Here is an 18,649-nt window from a genome sequence, read left to right as displayed (position 1 = left end):
TAACAGTGGTCTGGAATTGGGATGCTACTCAAATGTTGTCCAATGATGAGATGAGTGGCTCACCTGATTGGAAGGATGAGCAATGTCAATATGCATGGACTGCTATTGCACAGTTAGTTACAGCACACTAGGACCCATGTGCTCGAGACTTTGTAGGCTTTCATCATGGACTTAAGTTGAAATTGTGTATGTTGGTGGGCCGTTGCCTACTCCCAATTTATTGACTGTGGATGTGAGTTTTGAGACAAGTCACATGGTCAATGTGGGAGTGGGATAATCTCTCATATGGCAACGTGGCGTGGTTGGACCACCTGGAAGAAAAACATATATAGATGTTGCATTAGACAGCCTTCATACATGCCTTCTTGTAGGGTGCTTCACTGCAACTTCACCCTTGGAAAAGGTGCTGGATTAGCTGGATAAGACAATAATTTCCAGCACGTGCATCTAGGATACTTTGAAAGCAGGTTAATGTTTCAAGCTAAGGTTGTGTTGGTATTCAGTCTTGGATGCAAGAGATGCAAGGAAATCTGTTTGGGAAGCACTCAGCCCAATGCAAAAAATGGAATATACAAGAACTTTAGCTTGTAGTCAAGTTTTCCAAGTGGAACTAGACAGCCTTCATATATGCCTACGTATAGGGTGCTGCAAGGTGCTCGATTAGTTGGATAAGACAACAATTTCCAGCACATGTAACTTGGACACTAAGAAAGTGGTTTAATGTTTCAAGCTAAGGTTGTGTTGGCATTCAGTCTCAGATGCAAGGGATGCAAGGCATTCAGCCCAATGCATAAAATGGAATATATGGGAACTTTGCCTTGTAGTCAAGTTTTCTGATAGGAATGCATGGCCAGCTGCATGGCCCTGCAGGTATGCAAGGTGTACAAGTAACTGGGACTGATCTCAGAAACCATGTTGCAAGTATTGCTAATGCTAGCATGGTACCATGCGGATACCATGTTGAGCACCGAGAAAATTGCGGCACGTAATAAGTTGAGACAAAAGTTTCTGTCATCCAGAATGATGCATGCAAGAATAGCAGAATGTTTGTTTTGATGCAAAATGGACAAGTGGTGACATGAAAGAGTATAGTTGTGCAGATATCTTTGAATGGTTGTTTAAAGTTTAGTGACTTCCCTTGTGTCTATTTGCCTTTTTTTCCCAAGAAAGAAAATTCTATTAATAACACCTCAGAGAAAAATCCCCAAGAGGTAAAATACAAAGTACAAGGAATTCTAAACATAGTGTCTAAGTTCATTAAAAATACAAAGTTTTGTGAACAACCAATCTAGTGGGCTGTAATGCCAAACCATGTAAGGGGCCATATGGGAAAAAGTGCCTGAGTCCTAGGTCCTCAAGAAGGTTTCTCTCCTCCTCCTCATGCTCTCAGAGCCTCCTTGAAGTCTCTCCCATCTCCAAAAAGTGTGGATGATCTCTATCCAAATCCTTGAAAGAGTCTGCGCTACGGATACATCCTGAAGGTCTACAGCATGGCTGCACCTTGCTGTCCAAATGTACAAGGCTGTAATACTAGCAATCAGCTCCCATCTATGAAAATATTCCTAGGTCCATTGTGCCTATGAGTAATCTAGAGTGGGCATCTTGCTCAAATGTTGTTTAGCAATGAGGAAAGATAGGCTCCCTTGGACATCCTCATAGCCACATGCTAGGCCTCTCTCTCTAACCCAAGCTACAACCCCCCAAGTTGCAACCATGGTCTTTGTTGTGCTATGGAATATCATCTTGAGGGCTCTCCTCCATACCTCCTAATCTCTAGGACAATGCCTTAGGCCCTTGTTTCCACCTCTCAAAAGGGGAAGCAAGGTAAAAGCAAGAGCAAAAACAAAGGCCAAAATCAAAAGAAAAGTTTAGTGAGTCACAAGGGGACACAAAGATCTCAATTAAAACTGGGATGTCAAAATTATCAAAGACAAATCGGTATTGCCAACACAATCAAAAGGTTGCATGCTTCGGGACAATTGTCGCTCAAACGCCAAAGGTACACAACCTAAGAAACCCCCCACTTAAACCCCAGCCCTACAATCTGTGAATAACTCCCTTTAGTGGAGACAAGGTGGTGGCAACCAAACAACACAAGGTCATTTGAGATCTCAAGGTCACACCACTATCCATCACAATTTCAACCTTTCTCAACTTTCAAGGGAATGTCAGACTGGTTTGTTTCACCATCAATGACCTTCAATCCTCAACCCCACCTCGTCTCTATAGAGATGTCAAAGATTGAGAGCTTGGTCAACATCTGCAAGTTGCCTACATATGAGGCTACCGTAGGGGCCCAACTAACACGTGATTCTGGATATCAAGCCATTTGGATAGTGGAGAATCGAGTCACCAATCACATAACTCTGCTAGAGGACCACTTCATCATCGGCAAAGGCGAGGATGTCCGATATGGTAACAACTACCAAGATTCAAAGCACTTGTCACCTCAAGTGTAGTACCAACAAAAGCCTCGTGTCACAGGCTATAGGCATCAAGCGTGACGGGCTGTCAACGTTGACGTTATATCGGTGCCATCACACGTTTGGGCTGTGGTTGCTTCTCGACAAGCAAGAAGCAGACGAACATGAGCAGATACACCACGCAGAGTAGGAAGGAGTCAGTTGTCCTGTCGAATCAAGGAGCATCATGTCAATCAAGGAGCAACACGCGACTTGCATCAGTCACAAGTAGGGACGGACATCACCAAGCAGGGCATCCAGAGTTAAAGTTGTCAGGTGGCACGCAGACGACAGCTTAGACAAGCAGGTTGGTTAGCAAAGATGGACACGTAAGCTTCTTCTTCCTCAGTTCTTGCCATTGCTGTATTGTGAACATCATGTCATGGGCTGTGCACACAGCTGCTGCTTCACCCCAAAAGGACAAATCAGATGGACAAAGGCTGTTATGATAGCCGTACACTTGATAAATCAGTCACACAGAACAGGTCTTTTGGGTTTGGGGGGGGGGGGGGGGGGGGGGGGGGGGGGTGTATGCGTTGGGGGGTGGGGAGTCCCTCCGGAAGTTAGTCAGGTAAACATATTATAGGGACTTGTACCAACACCATTTCAAGTTGCAAGGCTAAAGTTTAAGGTAAGTTTTGTTGTTCTCTGCATGGAAAGTCTTGGAATTCATATAACATGCTATTGGGAAGACCTTGGTTTAGATTACCTAAGTTGAAGCAAGATTGGGGTTCAGATACAGTAATTATTCCTCATGGGGGTAAGGAGGTTGAGTTATCTACAGTCAATCAATTGAAACCAAAGTACCGTCCATTGGTTGCTCAGACAATAAATATTACACCTGAGATTGAAGATGATGAAGAGGAACTCTTTTTACAAGCTAATTTAACCATTGTACCGGTCTTTAAGGTAGATGTTGAGAAGATTCTATCTCAATATAATCTACTTACAGCAATACCACTACAGGCAGCACCTTTACTGTTGCAAGTAAATAGTGACCTAATACAGAAAACTTGTGATCAGATACAGCAGGACACTAAATCGGATGTAGAAAGCAATGATAACCGTAAAGGGGGTAAGGGAACAGATATGGAGCCTCTCAAAAAGCAAGAAAAGGCTTCAATAGAAATAGAGGAGAATCTTAATAGAGGATCTTAATAGAGCAAGTCAGCAAGACATGATTGATACTGAGTTGAAATATGAACATACTATGAGAGTAAGTCAGCTAGAGTGCTTGAAGATGATGTTCAGGAAGTGTATTTGGATGCTGAATTGAGTTCTAAACCGATAAAGGTAAGTATTTTTGTTGAGAAAAACTTCAAGCAATAGTTAATTTAATCTGTGCAAAGAATTCCAAAATATTTTTGCTTGGGAGTCTATTGACATGAAGGGATTTGATCTAAGGGTATGTCAACATAGAATCAAGTTGAAGGAAGATGCTAAACCTATCATGCAGAAAAGGTATCGCATGAATCCGAACTATGCTAAACAAATGAAAGAAAAGATTGACAGACTTCTTAGATTTGGCTTTATTAAGCCCGTGAATGAAGTAACTTGGCTATCACCTATTGTAGTGGTGCCAAAAAAGAATGGCAAGATACGAGTTTGTGTGGATCATAGAAAAATGAATGCAGGGACAATAACTGATCCATTCCCTCTTCCATTTACAAATTCTTTATTGGATGATGTAGCAAGTCATAAGATTTACAAATTTCTGGATGGTTTCTCGGGATACAATCAGATTCGAATGCATCTAGATGACATGGACAAAACCTCTTTCATAACTGAATGGGGAGCATTTGTAAGTACTGTTATGAATTTTGGGTTAAAGAATAGACCACCAGAGTTTCAAGATGCAACGCACAAAACATTTGATCCATATCTTATTACCTTTATGAGAGTTTTCATAGATGATTTCTATGTGTTTGGTAAGAAAGTAGACCACCTACAGCATCTTAGGCTATGTTTTGAAAAATACTGTCAACTTGGGATGTCTCTTAATCCATTTAAATGGGTTTTTGCTGCTAAAAGAGGGGTTCTTTTAGGCCATATTATCTCTCAAGAAGATATAGCTATTGACCCAAGGAAAATTCAGGCAGTTCAAAAGGCTATTGTGTCTACAATAATTCAAGAAGCGATGCGTTTTGTGGGGCAAGTGAAATGGCATAGTAGGTATCTTCAATATTTAGCTCATATCTGTGCTCCCGCTTACTTTGCTCACTAAGAAGGGATTTCAGTTTGTATGGAGGCATGATCAAGATAGAGCTTTTGGTGTATTAAAGAATATGCTTGCAATCGCATTGATTTTACAACCTTCGTAGTGAGACATTCCATTTCATGTATTTGTTGATGCATCTGACATTGCGGTGGGTGCAGTCCTGATGCAAGAAAGAGTTGCAAGATGGTTTAAACCTATCTACTATGCAAGTAGAAGGCTTACAGTAGCTAAAACAAATTAAACAGTGACTGAGAGAGAAGCCCTTGCAATGATATTTACATCATAGAAGTTTAGACATTATTTATTGGAAAATCAAGTAATTTTTCATGTGGATCATCAAGCTTTATTGTACCTTATTAATAAACCACAACTTACAGGAAGATTGGCAAGGTGGATGCTTCTTTTGTAAAATCCACCTTCATATGCTCATTTGAGAGTGTTTGGCTGCAAGGCATCTATGCACATTCGCAAAAAAGAACGCAACAAACTTGAGCCAAAGTCCTATAAATGCATTTTCTTAGGATATGGTGACGAGGATGAAATGGGATACAGATTATGGGATCCCAAGAAAAGGAAAGTTGTACACAGTAGTGATGTTATATTTTGGAAAGACCACATGCATAAACAGCCCAAAAAGACAAAGGAGGTCAGAGGATTTGTATTCCAAGGAGAGGTACCTATAGGACAGCAAAGAATGTGTAATGCTGAAAAAATGATCCGAAAGGAGTTGCCCATAATATACCATAGTCTCAGTAGGAAAACATGCACTTAAGATAGCCGGAACTGGTAAGACAGCAAGCTGAAATTTCTAGACAGCAAGCTGTAAATGCAGATTTGCAGGCCCAACAGCCCGCAAACCCTTAACCTTTGGTCTGTAGGTCGACCCAAACTTCAAGATAGCCGGATAGGTTTATTTCTAGTGCTCAGTACGCTACTGATTATATCATGATGACAAACCATGGTGAATCATCATGCTTCAGGGAAGCAATGGACAAATAGGACAACAAGAAATGGCATAAGGCTATACTATCAAAGATGGAATCTCTAGAGAAGAATGGCACTTGGGATTTGGTGCATTTGCCTAAAGGGCAAAAAGTACTACCATGCAAATGGGTTATAAGATGAAAGTCACTTCTGGTTCCTCGCCAAAGTACAAAGCACAGCTTATTGCAAAGGGGTACAAGCTAGAACATGGAATTGACTTTGATGAAATTCTCTCTCTTGTAGTCAAAATGACTACTATGTGGACCATCTTGGGCTTGGTTGCATGTGAGGATATGGAACTCATACAGATGCATGTAAGGACTGCTTTCTTACATGTTGATATACATGAGAACATCTATATGCAACAGCCTGAGGGTTTTGTTGCAAAGGGAAAAGAAAAGATGATATGTAAACTCAACAAGAGTTTGTATGGACTTAAACAGGCACCACAAGAATGGTATTATAAGTTTGATACATTCATGCACTCTCTGTTGGGTATTTCACTCACGCCTCACTTACGTTTGCGCTCACATAGGATTGTCGGTGATCAGTAGGACACTGGGGTATTTTTACTCTCGGTAGGAGAGGTTTTTTTCCCCAGACTTACGGTATTATTTCGTATGTGCTTACGACACACACTTATAGGCACTTACTGTGTTTGGGTATGAATACCGCCTACGACCCTAAGGTTTAAGGGTTGCACTTTGTACTTGCATTCTACACCCTTTCAGTCTATTGCATTGGGTGCCGTGCTTCACTCTCATACTGTCTACGGTTTTCTGTGCTGAGCTTCGATCCTACCTTCCTCTCTCACATTTGGTATCAGAGCAGCAGTGGCTCTGCTTAGCTGAGCTTGGTTCAGCTCAGCTCCGCGGTCCTCCTCAGCTCAACTCTGCATCAGTTTCAGCACAACTTGTAGCAATCGCCAGCGTTCTGCTCGTTAGCTCCTGCCACCTCTGCAACTCATAGCCTGCTCAGGCCACGTCAGTCATTAGTCTGCAACCGCCACGTCAGCTGTTAGCTGCTGTACGCTTTGCCAGTGCCCACCAACAGCGCTGCCTACGTCTATTTCCTGTGCTGTCTCTATCAATTGTGTCCTCTGCGCCACCTGCCAAACGTTTTTTTGTGCAGTTTGTCTCATCAGTCGATAGCTTGTTCGCTTGCTTAACGTCCGTCCCGCCAGCGATAGCCCGTTTGCAACATTGACTATACCCGTCTGACACCTGTCTGACGAATTTGCGGCAGTTCACTACAATTTTATGCCCACCAGAGCTGACGAATTTGCGCCAGTCAACCCATCATTTCTCTGGTTTTTTTTTAATTCTTTAATTCCACCATAAATTTCTAGAAGCAGGGGTTCCTATGCAGCAGGCACAGAATTAAAGAAATGTGTCTGGGACACATTGGATGCAAATCTTTTGGCACATTCATCAAAAATTTTGGGGCTTTTTATGTTTTCTGAGGACATTGGTATACGCATTGCAGTTACAGTCACTGAAAGACTGTTTTGAACAAATCTAAGGCAAGAAATTTTGGGGATTTTGTTGGTACAATGTTGCTGAACACTAATTGCACCTTGGATTGCGTGCATTATAGACAGTTTTGACAGAGTGCACCTCTGTACACTAATTCCATAAAGTTATTTCCTGCAATTTCTGGGAATTTTCAAATTTCCAATTTGGTCCTGCTTCGACATTGCTCTTTTGTATTCTTTTGGTAATTGATTATCATGGCAAATCAGGGAGGAGATGTCTTCACCTGTGTATCCAAGGAGGACAGATTGGATGGAAATAACTATTCACTTTGGTCCTTCATGATGAAGAATGTACTTGTGGCCAAAAATCTTTGGGATTATGTCAGTGGAGAAGAAGCTAGACTTGGAGTTGTGGCTCCAGCTACTCCTCCTCTAGGAGGACATGCACAAAGGACACCTTAGCCTGCTCCACTTCAACCACTTCCCCAAAGAACAGCAGCTCAAAAAGAATGGGATACACAGGATGCGTAGGCTTTGTCGTTGATTGCATTGGCAGTTCAGCGGTCAATCATCCCCCACGAGAAGCTTGGCTAACTTTGGAGCAGATGATTGTAGGCAAGAATGAGACTCGCATCTCTTTCTTAAAGAAAGAGCTAGAGACATTGAAAATGGATGAAGATGATACTATTCAAGATCACTTGAACAAAATTCAAGACTTGCGAGAGCAACTCATGAATGTTGATGAGTATTATTCGGATGCACAAATGATATCTACCACTTTGAACTTATTACCTCCTTCGTACTTGGCTTTTCATACGGCCTTAAACCTCACCATGAGGATTGCCGTGCAGCCAATCACTTTTCTTCAATTAGTCAGTTTGCTTCTAGAGGAGGAGCAAACAAGAAGAAATAGTGGTCTGGATGCTATAGCCTCTAAGTAGGCTTTTATGGCTAGACAAAAGGGCAAAAGCAGCCAAGTGAAGAATGCTCCGCAGATTTCTGGGACTTCTAGCACATCACAAGCAAGTAAGAAACAAGGGGGCACGGAAGCCAAAAAGGGCAAATGCCATTTTTGCAAGAAGCCAGGCCACTACATTATTGAGTGTAAAAAGCGCATTGCCGAGAAGGAGTCAAGAATGTCTGTTTTTTATGCTCCTTCCACTGCTACTGAGTCCGTGTCCTTTGTTGCAGACAAGGACTATTGCTTTTACACATGCAATTATGACACTTCTTGGGCTGATCGAGCATTTAGCTCTACTGAGGATGCATGCACTTGGTTTTTTACAGTGGTGCTTCGAGGCATATTACATCTTGCAAAGATTTATTTGCTTCTGTTGGTACAGCTCCAGTTGGCAAGTCTGTACAGTGTGCCAACAATGCATCATACCCTGTTAAAGGTATTGGGGAGATTGTGCTCACAGCCATTGATGGCTCGATTCTCCGCCTACAAGATACTTTGTTCGTACCAAGCATAAAGAAGAATCTACTCTCTATTTTTTCTTTGGCACGTTGTGGATTGCAGGTCACATTTGATGATGACAAATACATGGTGAGAAACAAAGAACACATGACTTTGGTCTTGACAGGCAATTTATGTCATGGGTTATACAAGTTGGATGCTCTTTCAATTGATCAGTCAGCGTACTTGGCATCCACTCTTACTCCTGCTATGATACAGGCAGATTTATGGCATGCTAGGATGGGGCATGTGAACTTTGGCAGCTTGATGCACTTGCAGCGTACGCAGATGCTAGATGGATTACCTCTACTGGGGAGAGACCTCCTGAGCACTTGTGCGAAGAATGTATTTTGGGAAAAATGCATCGTTTTTCGTTTCCCCGTGATGTTGCTTTTAGAGCAACAGCCAGGTTGCAGTTAGTGCATTCAGATGTATGTGGGCCTATGTAGACAAAGTCATTGGGAGGATGTTACTATTTTGTAACTTTTATTGATGACTTTACTCGATTTTGTTGGGTCTACTCTTTGGTCAAAAAGTCAGAAGTGTATGATGCATTTTTGGCTTTTATTGCACTTGTTGAAAACCAGTCTAGTTGTAAAGTTAAAACTCTCCGTTCGGACCGAGGGGGGAAATACATGTCCTCTATGCTGAATTCTTTTCTGAAGCAGAAGGGCATTGTCCATCAGTACACTATTGCTTATACTCCACAACAGAATGGGGTTGCCGAGAGGAAGAATCGGTCACTCATGGAGATGGCTAGATGTATGCTGAAGGCAAAGAGCTTGCCACACAGTTTTTGGATAGAAGCCGTCATGTGTAGTTGCCATGTTTTGAACAGATGCCCCACCAAAGCTTTGAAGAAAATTACACCTTTTGAGGCTTGGAACAGCCGGAAACTTTCTGTTGGACACTTTCATACCTTTGGGTGCCTTGCATATGCACACATTCCGCAGGTACTCAGAAAAAAGTTGGATAACAAGGCTGTTAAATGCATTTTTGTGGGTTATAGCAGTGAAAGCAAAGGCTACAGACTCTATGATCCTGTTTCTAAAAAAGTGTTTGTCAGTAGGGATGTACTATTTGATGAAAAATCAGAATTGTCCTTGGCTGGTTTAGACACATATCAGGCTGTCCGTGATGTATTTGAAGGGCTGTTTCCCATTACATTTGGAGATTCAGCTAGAGTTTCAGCAAAAGTGAACTCAATGTTCAGCTAGCTACTCCTTTGGAAACTGCAGAAAATCAGCCATTGGCTGATCTGAATATTCAGCAAAGAACTGAAATTCAGCAAGAGCTTATGCACAGTCAGGAGGCAAGACAAATGCCTAGATGGTATTTACAGACTATGAAAGATAGTCATCTGGATGTAAGGCAAGCTCGTATGCATGATACTGCACATACCATGGAGTCTAAATGTTTTGAGGATGCACAATAGAGTGTGCATTGGATGGCAGCAATGAAAGCTGAATTGGATTCTATCACTAAGAATCAAACATGGGATTCAGTGTCTTTGCCATTTGGGAAGAAAGCCATTGGAACAAAATGGGTCTACAAGCTGAAACGGAATGCAAATGGATCCATTGACAAATACAAGGCAAGGCTTGTAGCTAAAGGCTATGCACAGGAGAAAGGCATTGACTATGAGGAGACATTTACTCCTACTTTCCGCATGACGACCATTAGGTCTATGGTTACTTTGGCTGCTCATTATGGATGGACTGTGCATCAGTTGGATATTAAAACTGCATTTTTACATGGGGAACTTCATGAGGAAGTATATGTACAAGAGCCCATTGGTTTTGCAGTTGAGGGCTTGGAACACTTGGTTTGCAAGTTGAAAAAAGCTTTATATGGTTTGAAACAAGCTCCTGATATGCAAAGATAGATGCTTTCTTGCTTAGCCAAGGGTTCATAAATAGCTCATCTGAGTCTACCCTTTACGTATGTAAAGGAGGGGGATCCATGCTGATCATTTGTCTTTATGTTGATGATCTCTTGCTTACAGTGACACATGTTGATCAGATTTCAACATTTAAACAAAATTTGCAGCAAACTTTTGACATGTCAGACTTGGGGTCTTTGCATTATTAATTGGACATTCAGTTCATACATGATGCTAGAGGTATTGGGTTATCATAGTCAAGATACATTGGTAAACTTCTTGAGAAGTTTGGCTTACAGGATTGCAATCAAGTCTATACACCAATGGAACCTGGACTTAAGCTGTCATTACATGATGATAGTGATTTGTTTGATATACACACATATGCGCCAACAGTTGGATGTCTTATTTACTTATGCAAAACTAGGCCGGACATACAGTTTAAGGTTTCAGCCTTGAGCAAATATATACATCAGCCACGCATGTCACATTGGCAAGCTGTTAAGCGTGTCTTCCGTTACTTGCAGGGTACTAGATCTCTTGGATTGCTTTATGCCAAGGGGGGCCCACTGCAATTACATGCTTATAGTGATTCTGATTGGGCTGGTGATTATGATTCACGCCACTCCACTAGTGGCAATTGTTTCTTTCTTGGCTCGTCTTGCACATCTTGGCTTAGCAAGATAGTCCACTGTTGCCACATCGTAATGTGAAGCTCAATACAAGGCAACTTTCACTACCATAGTTGAATGCGTATGGATTAGACGCTTGCTAGCTGATCTGGATGTATTTATTATGGAGCCTACTCCTTTGTTCACCAACAGTCAGAGTGCCATTGCAGTGGCACCGGAACCCAGTGTTTCATGCACGCACGAAACATATTGAGATACATTATCACTTTGTCAGAGAGAGGCTACATGCAGGTGATATCAGCCTTGTTTTTTGTCCTACCACCAATAATGTGGCAGATATCTTCACCAAAGCTCTTCCTCGTGACAAATTTGAAGCATTTCGCGATGCTTTAAATTTGATCTCCTTTGGTGGCGGATGATCCTTGTACTCTTGATCACTCTCCACTCCAGGGGGGATTTGTTGGGTATTTCACTCACGCCTCACTTACGCCTACGCTCACATAGGAGTGTCGGTGATCAATGGGACACTGGGGCACTTTTTACTCTCGGTAGGAGAGGTTTTTAACCCCAGAGTTATGGTATTATTTCGTATGAGCTTATGATACACACTTACGAGCACTTACTGTGTTCGGGTGTGAACAGCCCCTACAACCCTAAGGTTTAAGGCTTGTACTTTGTACTTGCATTCTATACTCTTTCAATCTATTGCATTGGGTCACGGGTGTCGTGCTTCACTCTCATACTGTCTATTGTTTTCTGTGCTAAGCTTCGATCCTGCCTTCCTCTCTCACTCTCAAGGGTTCAACAGGAGTCAAGTGGATCACTGCTTATACACCAAGAAGGCAGCAAACGATAGCCTTATTCTCTTGGTTTTGTATGTGAATGACATGCTGATTGCAAGCAAGGATGTTCATGCTTTGGATGCCTTGAAACAAAGCCTACATAGGAGTTTTGACATGAAGGATCTTGGTGAGACAAATCATATTCTTGGGATAGGTATACTCAAGGATAGATCAAAGGGTCTTCTCCATCTATCACAACAAGAGTATGTCTCCAAGATTTTGCAATGCTTCAATATGGAGGGTGGGGAAGCCATCAATGTACCATTGCCTCCATATGTGAAACTCAATGTAGAGGACAACCCTACATCTAATAATGAAAAGGCTGAAACGGCCAAGATTCCATATGCTTCAGTTGTTGGTAGCTTGATGTATGATATGGTTGCTACACGTTCTGACATAGCAATTGCAATGGGAGTGGCAAGCAGATACATGGCACATCCTGGCAAAAAGCATTGGGAAGCAGTGAAGGGTATCATGAGATACCTTAGGGGATTTGTGCATATGCTTTGGTAAGCAGAAGGCATTTGTCGTCGTTGGCTTTACGGATGCAAACTATGCTGGTCATTCTGGCTGCATGAAGTCTACTTCAAGGTATGTATTCAACTTCATAGGGGGATCAGTATCTTGGATATCCAGGCTGCAAAAGTGTGTTGCATTGTCTACTACAGAGGCAGAGTATGTGGCTGCCAGTGAGGCATGCAATGAGGCTTTATGGCTTTCACGTCTGGTGGGAGAGCTTGGCATTACAGAGGTTCCTATCCTCTATTGTGATAGTCAAAGTCCTATCATACTAGCACGGAATCCTGTCTTTCATACATGTGGTTAATGTTGAATAGCCTTTTGATCTTAAGCCTTCTATGTTGTTGAATCATTTGGTCCACTCCTAAAGATCAGTCCTTGTTAAATCTTTTTGGCACCCACCCCACATTAAGAGGTGCCAAACTCCCTAAGAGCGGAAGTGCTGCCGGTTTCGAAGCTTCTCTCTTGGCAAGGCAAAGAGGAACAAAGGCCAATGTTGAATAGGATGGCGTGCCTGGGACTCGTCACTATTGCCAATGCTCTTCTATCTATTTGTGGGGCTATTATGTCCTTCAGATTAGCTCGACACTACTTTCATGTTCCCCAAGGCTATTGTAATTTGTGGAACGCCAATCTCCACCACTTTAAACGGGCCATGTAGCCGCTTCCCTCTTTTGACCAAGAGGCCCCTTGGCAAGATTGGATGATTAATGGTCAGTTGCTTTTGGGTCGTGCTCTAGCCAATCAAATATATCATTTGCTTATATGCAATAAGGACTGGATTGTCCAAAAATGCAATACCACCTGGCATCTCCGAGACTGGGTCTTCAAACATCCCAAGTTTGTGCACCCTGTGCAAGCTGATATGAAAGTGCTCTTTCCTTTATTACGCTTCCAGGGTTATTGGCATATATGGATCGTGAGGAATGCATTCATCTTTGATACTTCATTGGGAGTGCAAAGTTATATGGTCCATTTGAAAGGACTTCTTCATTGGCAACTCAACTTGATTGAGTTAACAGATATTCTCTATAGACAAGATTTGCTTGCTTAGCACGCTACAGTTTCTTGTAACATCCTCTAGTCACTTTACTTCCTTTGTACTTTGACTATGATATCTCAATTTTTATGCACGATGGCCTAGAGCCATCTTGTATCTTGTAACCATGTAATCTTCTACTTTTTTCGTAATTAATACAATTACCTTTTATGGGAAAAAACTCTTACAAGTGCACACAAACTGAAAGATAGATTGATAATGATAGGTGACATGCAAGTACAAGTGATAGGGCCTCAATTTATAGGCCAAGTTGTGTAGCTGATCCTTTGACCGTTATTTAATACGAAGTGGTGTAAAAGGTGTTCACAGCTAAACATGCACTTTTACACACAATGATGTGTGTTCACGCACAATGATAAAGCTAATAGTATGGTTAGAAGCTTTTAACACTTTGATGTACATTCTAAATCAATGTCTCTGACTGTAGGAGTGCCCCCTAAGAACCCCTTTGAGGTATTTCACGATGTTTGATCTTCCATTTCCCACATCCTAGTCATTAAGAGCCATACATACAAACCTACTCCTAATGACAATATGGGTAAGCTTGTGGTCAAAGAAAAGCTCTTAATATTCACAAACTACTCTTGCAAACCTAAGCGTATCAATTGTATAATCCGCATACCACCTGTATGCAAAGTAGAGATGTCTTCTTTGACAAGAGGGACATCGTGCAACTTGCTGCACCAATAGAGACCTCTCTGTCTATCCCATAGCCTACCATTCCTCAAATAGTGTCAATACAACCTAGACTTCTCCCTACTGATCCACATGCAAAGTCTTTCACTCCCAAGCCCCCTTTGAGGGACCTGTTATCTCATTGCTACCAGCAAACCATGTGGGATTCGGGATCCTTCCACTTGATATAGTCCCACCACTTTGAGAGTAACACTTGTCCTAGCTCTCCTAGCCACTATGAAACATACTCAATCACTCATTCAAATGTTATCCTATGACGACCTCAACCTCAGTACCCAACCATCCACCCAAATGGAAAGTGTGGAGGAGAAGGACTAGTCTGGCTCATTCAAAGAGGCCAATAGGTGTGCCCTACACTCCAAGACTTGCATATTACGAAGATCCCCACCTCCAATGTAAGTAGGAATTGCCATGTAACCCACAACTTCGATGTACATTTAGGGTCCTCAAGGATTAAACTCCTCTAGTAAAAGCTAGGCATGTTGAGGAAAGCTAAAGCCTACTGTCGAGGCAACAGTGCTAGGTCCAAAGTGGGAAGGGTCACTCGACTACTTGATTTGCACTCCAGCACCCTCACTGATGTGGCCAGTCCTCATGTGCAGGGGCTGCTTGTATTCAGTCTTCCTTTGTTCCTTCATTATCATCTCCATTCTTCTTCTCACTCTGTTTCTTGCTTCCATACTATCCATTCACACATCTACCTTATCTATATTGATGATTCTGCAATATTCACCTTATGTGACATGCACTTTCATACTGAGGGTTGAATTTGGGTGATTGGTTGTTGGATAGCGGACCTTTAAGTGGCTCCAAGTATCTCTCATTTAATCCCATCTTCCATTATCCATTATGGCATCTCTGTATTCTAACCAAGATGATAAGCTCTAATGGAGAGCTGTCATGAAGCTTGGTTGCAATAAAAAGATCATGGCATATCGTCTCTGAAGAGAACCGATGACCCTAGAATCTCTCTCTGTCTAGTCCACCCACAAGGATGGAAGAGGATGTATAGCTTCAGTAGTTCTGTATTGGGATTCTGATGATGATGTTGCTTATGCCATTGTTACTTAGTTGCCTGTCTAAAAAGGTCTCACCAAGGGTTACCTCCCATACAACTTCCCCAACGGTTTGGGCCAAGCTCCATGAAAGCCGTGCAAGCCTTTCTACTCCAAATGACAACTATTCAGGATCACCTTCAAAACATGGCTTCAGCTCTTCCAAAGGCTCACTTGGTGGGTACTGTTTTGCACAAGCTTCCTCAAGAATATGATGGTGTGGCTGATGCACTGAGGATCCCAAACTTCAACGAGTGAGTTGTCACCATATAAACTCTATGGGTTATTGGAGCACGAGTCAACTTTGAAGTTTTTTTAATAATGTGTTTTATTTATTAACGAGTATAACACCATCATTTCACCCGAAGGTGGAGCCACAAAATTGTGGGTTTTGAACCTTTGATGTTCCACAAGTTCACAACTCGCACTACACTCCCTTGCTGCTCGTTGGTGAGTCAGCTTGAAGTTACAGGAAAGGCTGCATCCTCAGTCTAGGAATGGCTATACAACAGCACTCTAGGCTGTGGAAAGGGAAAAAAATAAGTGCTACTTCTAGCAAGGAGGGTCATCTCCATAAGGACTACCCGAAACATCGAGGCCTCATCAAAGAAGAGGATGGATGAAACGGGCAAGGATGAAAAATTAAAGAGGAAAATCAAAGCCTGCAATAATAGAAAAGAAACAAAACCAGATTTGTATGTTCCTATATAAGAGCAAAAAGCAATAAGAAAAAAAATATTGAGAAAAAAGAAAATGAGGATTAATAATGGTTAGTGGATGTGGTTAAGCCAAATTATACATATCCACATACATACTTGTGTGCGTGTTCGTGCGCATGCGTATGAGTGTGTATTCTCATCAGGAAAACACCCCTGGCATATGATACAGTTCTATTTTCCCACAAGGTACGACTTGTATGGTGTACCTTGTTAGTCACTATGAAACAAAAAAAGAACGAAAGGAAAAACACATTAAAACAACAAAACCTGAGCACAATCAAATATTTTAGGAGAGAAAACACGGATTTGGCAACCAAGCATATGAGGTGGTCTCCACTTTTCCACCAAATATGCTACCATTCATGGAGCTAAACGCTCCCCAAAAGAAAAGGATAGTAATACAAAAAGTAAATTCTGAGCACAATCAAGGTCAATTCAAGCTCAAAACTTGAAGCAGCAGTTCATAGATTTGGCAGCTACGAAAAGCTTCCAATAAATCCAGATGGAGGGACTTGCCTACAGTATTTTCTTGCTATATTCGTAGATGGAGGAACTTGCTTATGGTATTTCTTGGTCCAGACTATATTTCACAAAGTACAAAAGTCCTCTTCAGTGATACATACATCAGCTTGGTTTTTCAAGCTAAAGACAAGCAGCAGTAGTTCCAAAGCTTTCCCTCTCAAAGGTCCTTTTCCCCAGTGCAGTCAGTTATCATGGAGTATACGCACCACAGAATCACGGACATCGCAGCCATAATGGATCGCGTCCCATTTCCAACTACAACACTTGCCTATTCACATGTCGTAAGACGGATATAGACAACTTCGAGTAACATGGTGATATGATTGTGGTCGTCCTGCAATGTGTGCCTATTCACATACCGTAAGACAGATCCAAGAAAACTTGTAAGACAGATCCAAGAATCTTGGAATAATCTGATGAGGCCTCACTTGCAGTCGTCTCTTTATGTGCCACATGACTTACTGATATGGCTGTGCGCTCTATTCTCCTCAAAGTTTTCGCTGAACTAGGGCATTCAAGTTGACAGCTATGTGATCCAGAAGCAAGCCCGTGTCTAAGTTTGGGGCAATATGTATGGTTACAGTCTCTGGTTAGCATGTACAAACCTATATAAGAGAGGGCACGCCTCGATACCATAGTTCGAATCGTTTTTTTCACGGAGCGTACCTACATGTGTCTATGATCATCAGCAAACCTCTAGCCTTAATTAATATCTTCACCTCCATCATCACATGCATCAGCATCTACAGCGCATATCTTATCTAACCGTGTTATACAACTTTGCCCTCGTTTGTTCGGCCATAGCCAGTACAGTTGATAAATTACTTCTCTGGATGAAGTTTTACATTTCGCTATCGCTTTTTTATGATGTATCATGACCGCATATTTGACACTTAATCATTTTCAGTTTAGAGAATGTTTGCTGCATGATCAAGACAAGGCTTATGATGCGAAACTGTTCTCCTCAGGAATCTGGAAGGACTAACAAAGAAAAAGAGAACCATGTGTATTTACCTGTGCCCCTGCAGAATGCATGCCATGTATACCTGTCACAAGAGCAAACGAGGAAAACTTCTTGAAGTGGGAGCTGGCTGAGATATTAAAGCATCTTGAAATTTTTCTCTGTGACTCAAATAATGCGGTTTAGTGCAGGAGGAAGTATTCTTGATTTGTTTGGTTAACGAGCTCTCGGAATGAGTTGATGAGTTTGAACGTAGTAAGAAAGTTAGATATGAGAGTCTCCTGTATCAGCATTACGCTCATGGCTACAGTTTCTGGACTTTCCCTGATTACCTGCGCTTCGACGTCTGCTGGATCCATTTCGAAATCGTCCATAGCGTCGTCCTATTATACGAAACTGTAATGAACGCAGCAGTTTCTTTATATAGACAAAGAAAGTTTGCTGTATTTGGCCTTCAGTTCGTGATTGGCGCCTATGTTGCAAGTCTCAGGTCTCATGATTGTTCAGGAAAAGAAGTTGCTTGTTTGGGGGTGCTGTTCACGTTGAGGGACAGTTCCCGGTACAGGCCACGAAGGTGGTTTTTGGTTTCCTGTTGGACATTGCTATTGGTTTTGCTCTCCACGAGCAGGACGGTCTTGTGAATAGGAACGACACCAAAAGTAGTCCAACCGTTGACTTCCAAATTGGAATATATTATATTTCATAAAAAACCATGTGGAGAAGAGGAAATATTAACATTTTAAAATCCATGAAACTAGTAAATGCGACCTTATTTATTTTTTGAAATGAAAAGCCGATTTCTAAACTAGGTTTTTGGTCTTGAGGTTGGCATGAATAGCTCTAAGGTTTGCTTCTTCCTAGAGTTGGCTCAAGTTTTCCAAAAGCATTGTCAAAATGATATGAGGAGGAAAACTACTTTCTAATAGTAGTAGTGTATGTATTGCACAAACATATCATGCTTGAGTCTCAATTTGAACTTGATGGGGACATTGGGAGCTCTAACACTCAATCTATCATGTGTTTTGATGGAGAAGGCAACTCTGTTCAAAGCATGAATTTCTTTTTCATGGGGGAGATGAGATAACACCTCCTTAACCTTTTTCTCATTGATATCAACCTCCATTAAATCCACCCATTCAAGTTTCACTTGGTCACACACCATAC

The 18,649-nt window shown here is 41.8% G+C and overlaps 1 protein-coding gene across 1 annotated transcript in view; it reads right to left on the bottom strand.

The window, feature by feature from the left end:
• MSH5 (MUTS-homolog 5) overlaps positions 1–18,064 on the bottom strand; it is a 271,881-nt gene extending 253,817 nt beyond the window's left edge. Inside the window, exons 1-2 of the mRNA XM_087694530.1 lie at positions 17,818–18,064; positions 17,539–17,570 (exon numbers count right to left, since the gene is read on the bottom strand). Of these exons, the coding sequence (XP_087550656.1) occupies positions 17,539–17,570; positions 17,818–17,859 (74 nt within the window). The 5' untranslated portion in view covers positions 17,860–18,064. The remainder of the gene's footprint in view (positions 1–17,538; positions 17,571–17,817) is intronic.
• Positions 18,065–18,649: the final 585 nt, after the last annotated feature.

Source organism: Lygodium microphyllum, chromosome 15 (assembly GCF_053477565.2).
Source record: "Lygodium microphyllum isolate KBCC chromosome 15, Lygodium_microphyllum_v1.1.10, whole genome shotgun sequence".
Classification (NCBI taxonomy): Eukaryota; Viridiplantae; Streptophyta; class Polypodiopsida; order Schizaeales; family Lygodiaceae; genus Lygodium; species Lygodium microphyllum.
This window is presented reverse-complemented; position numbering and strand designations above follow the sequence as displayed.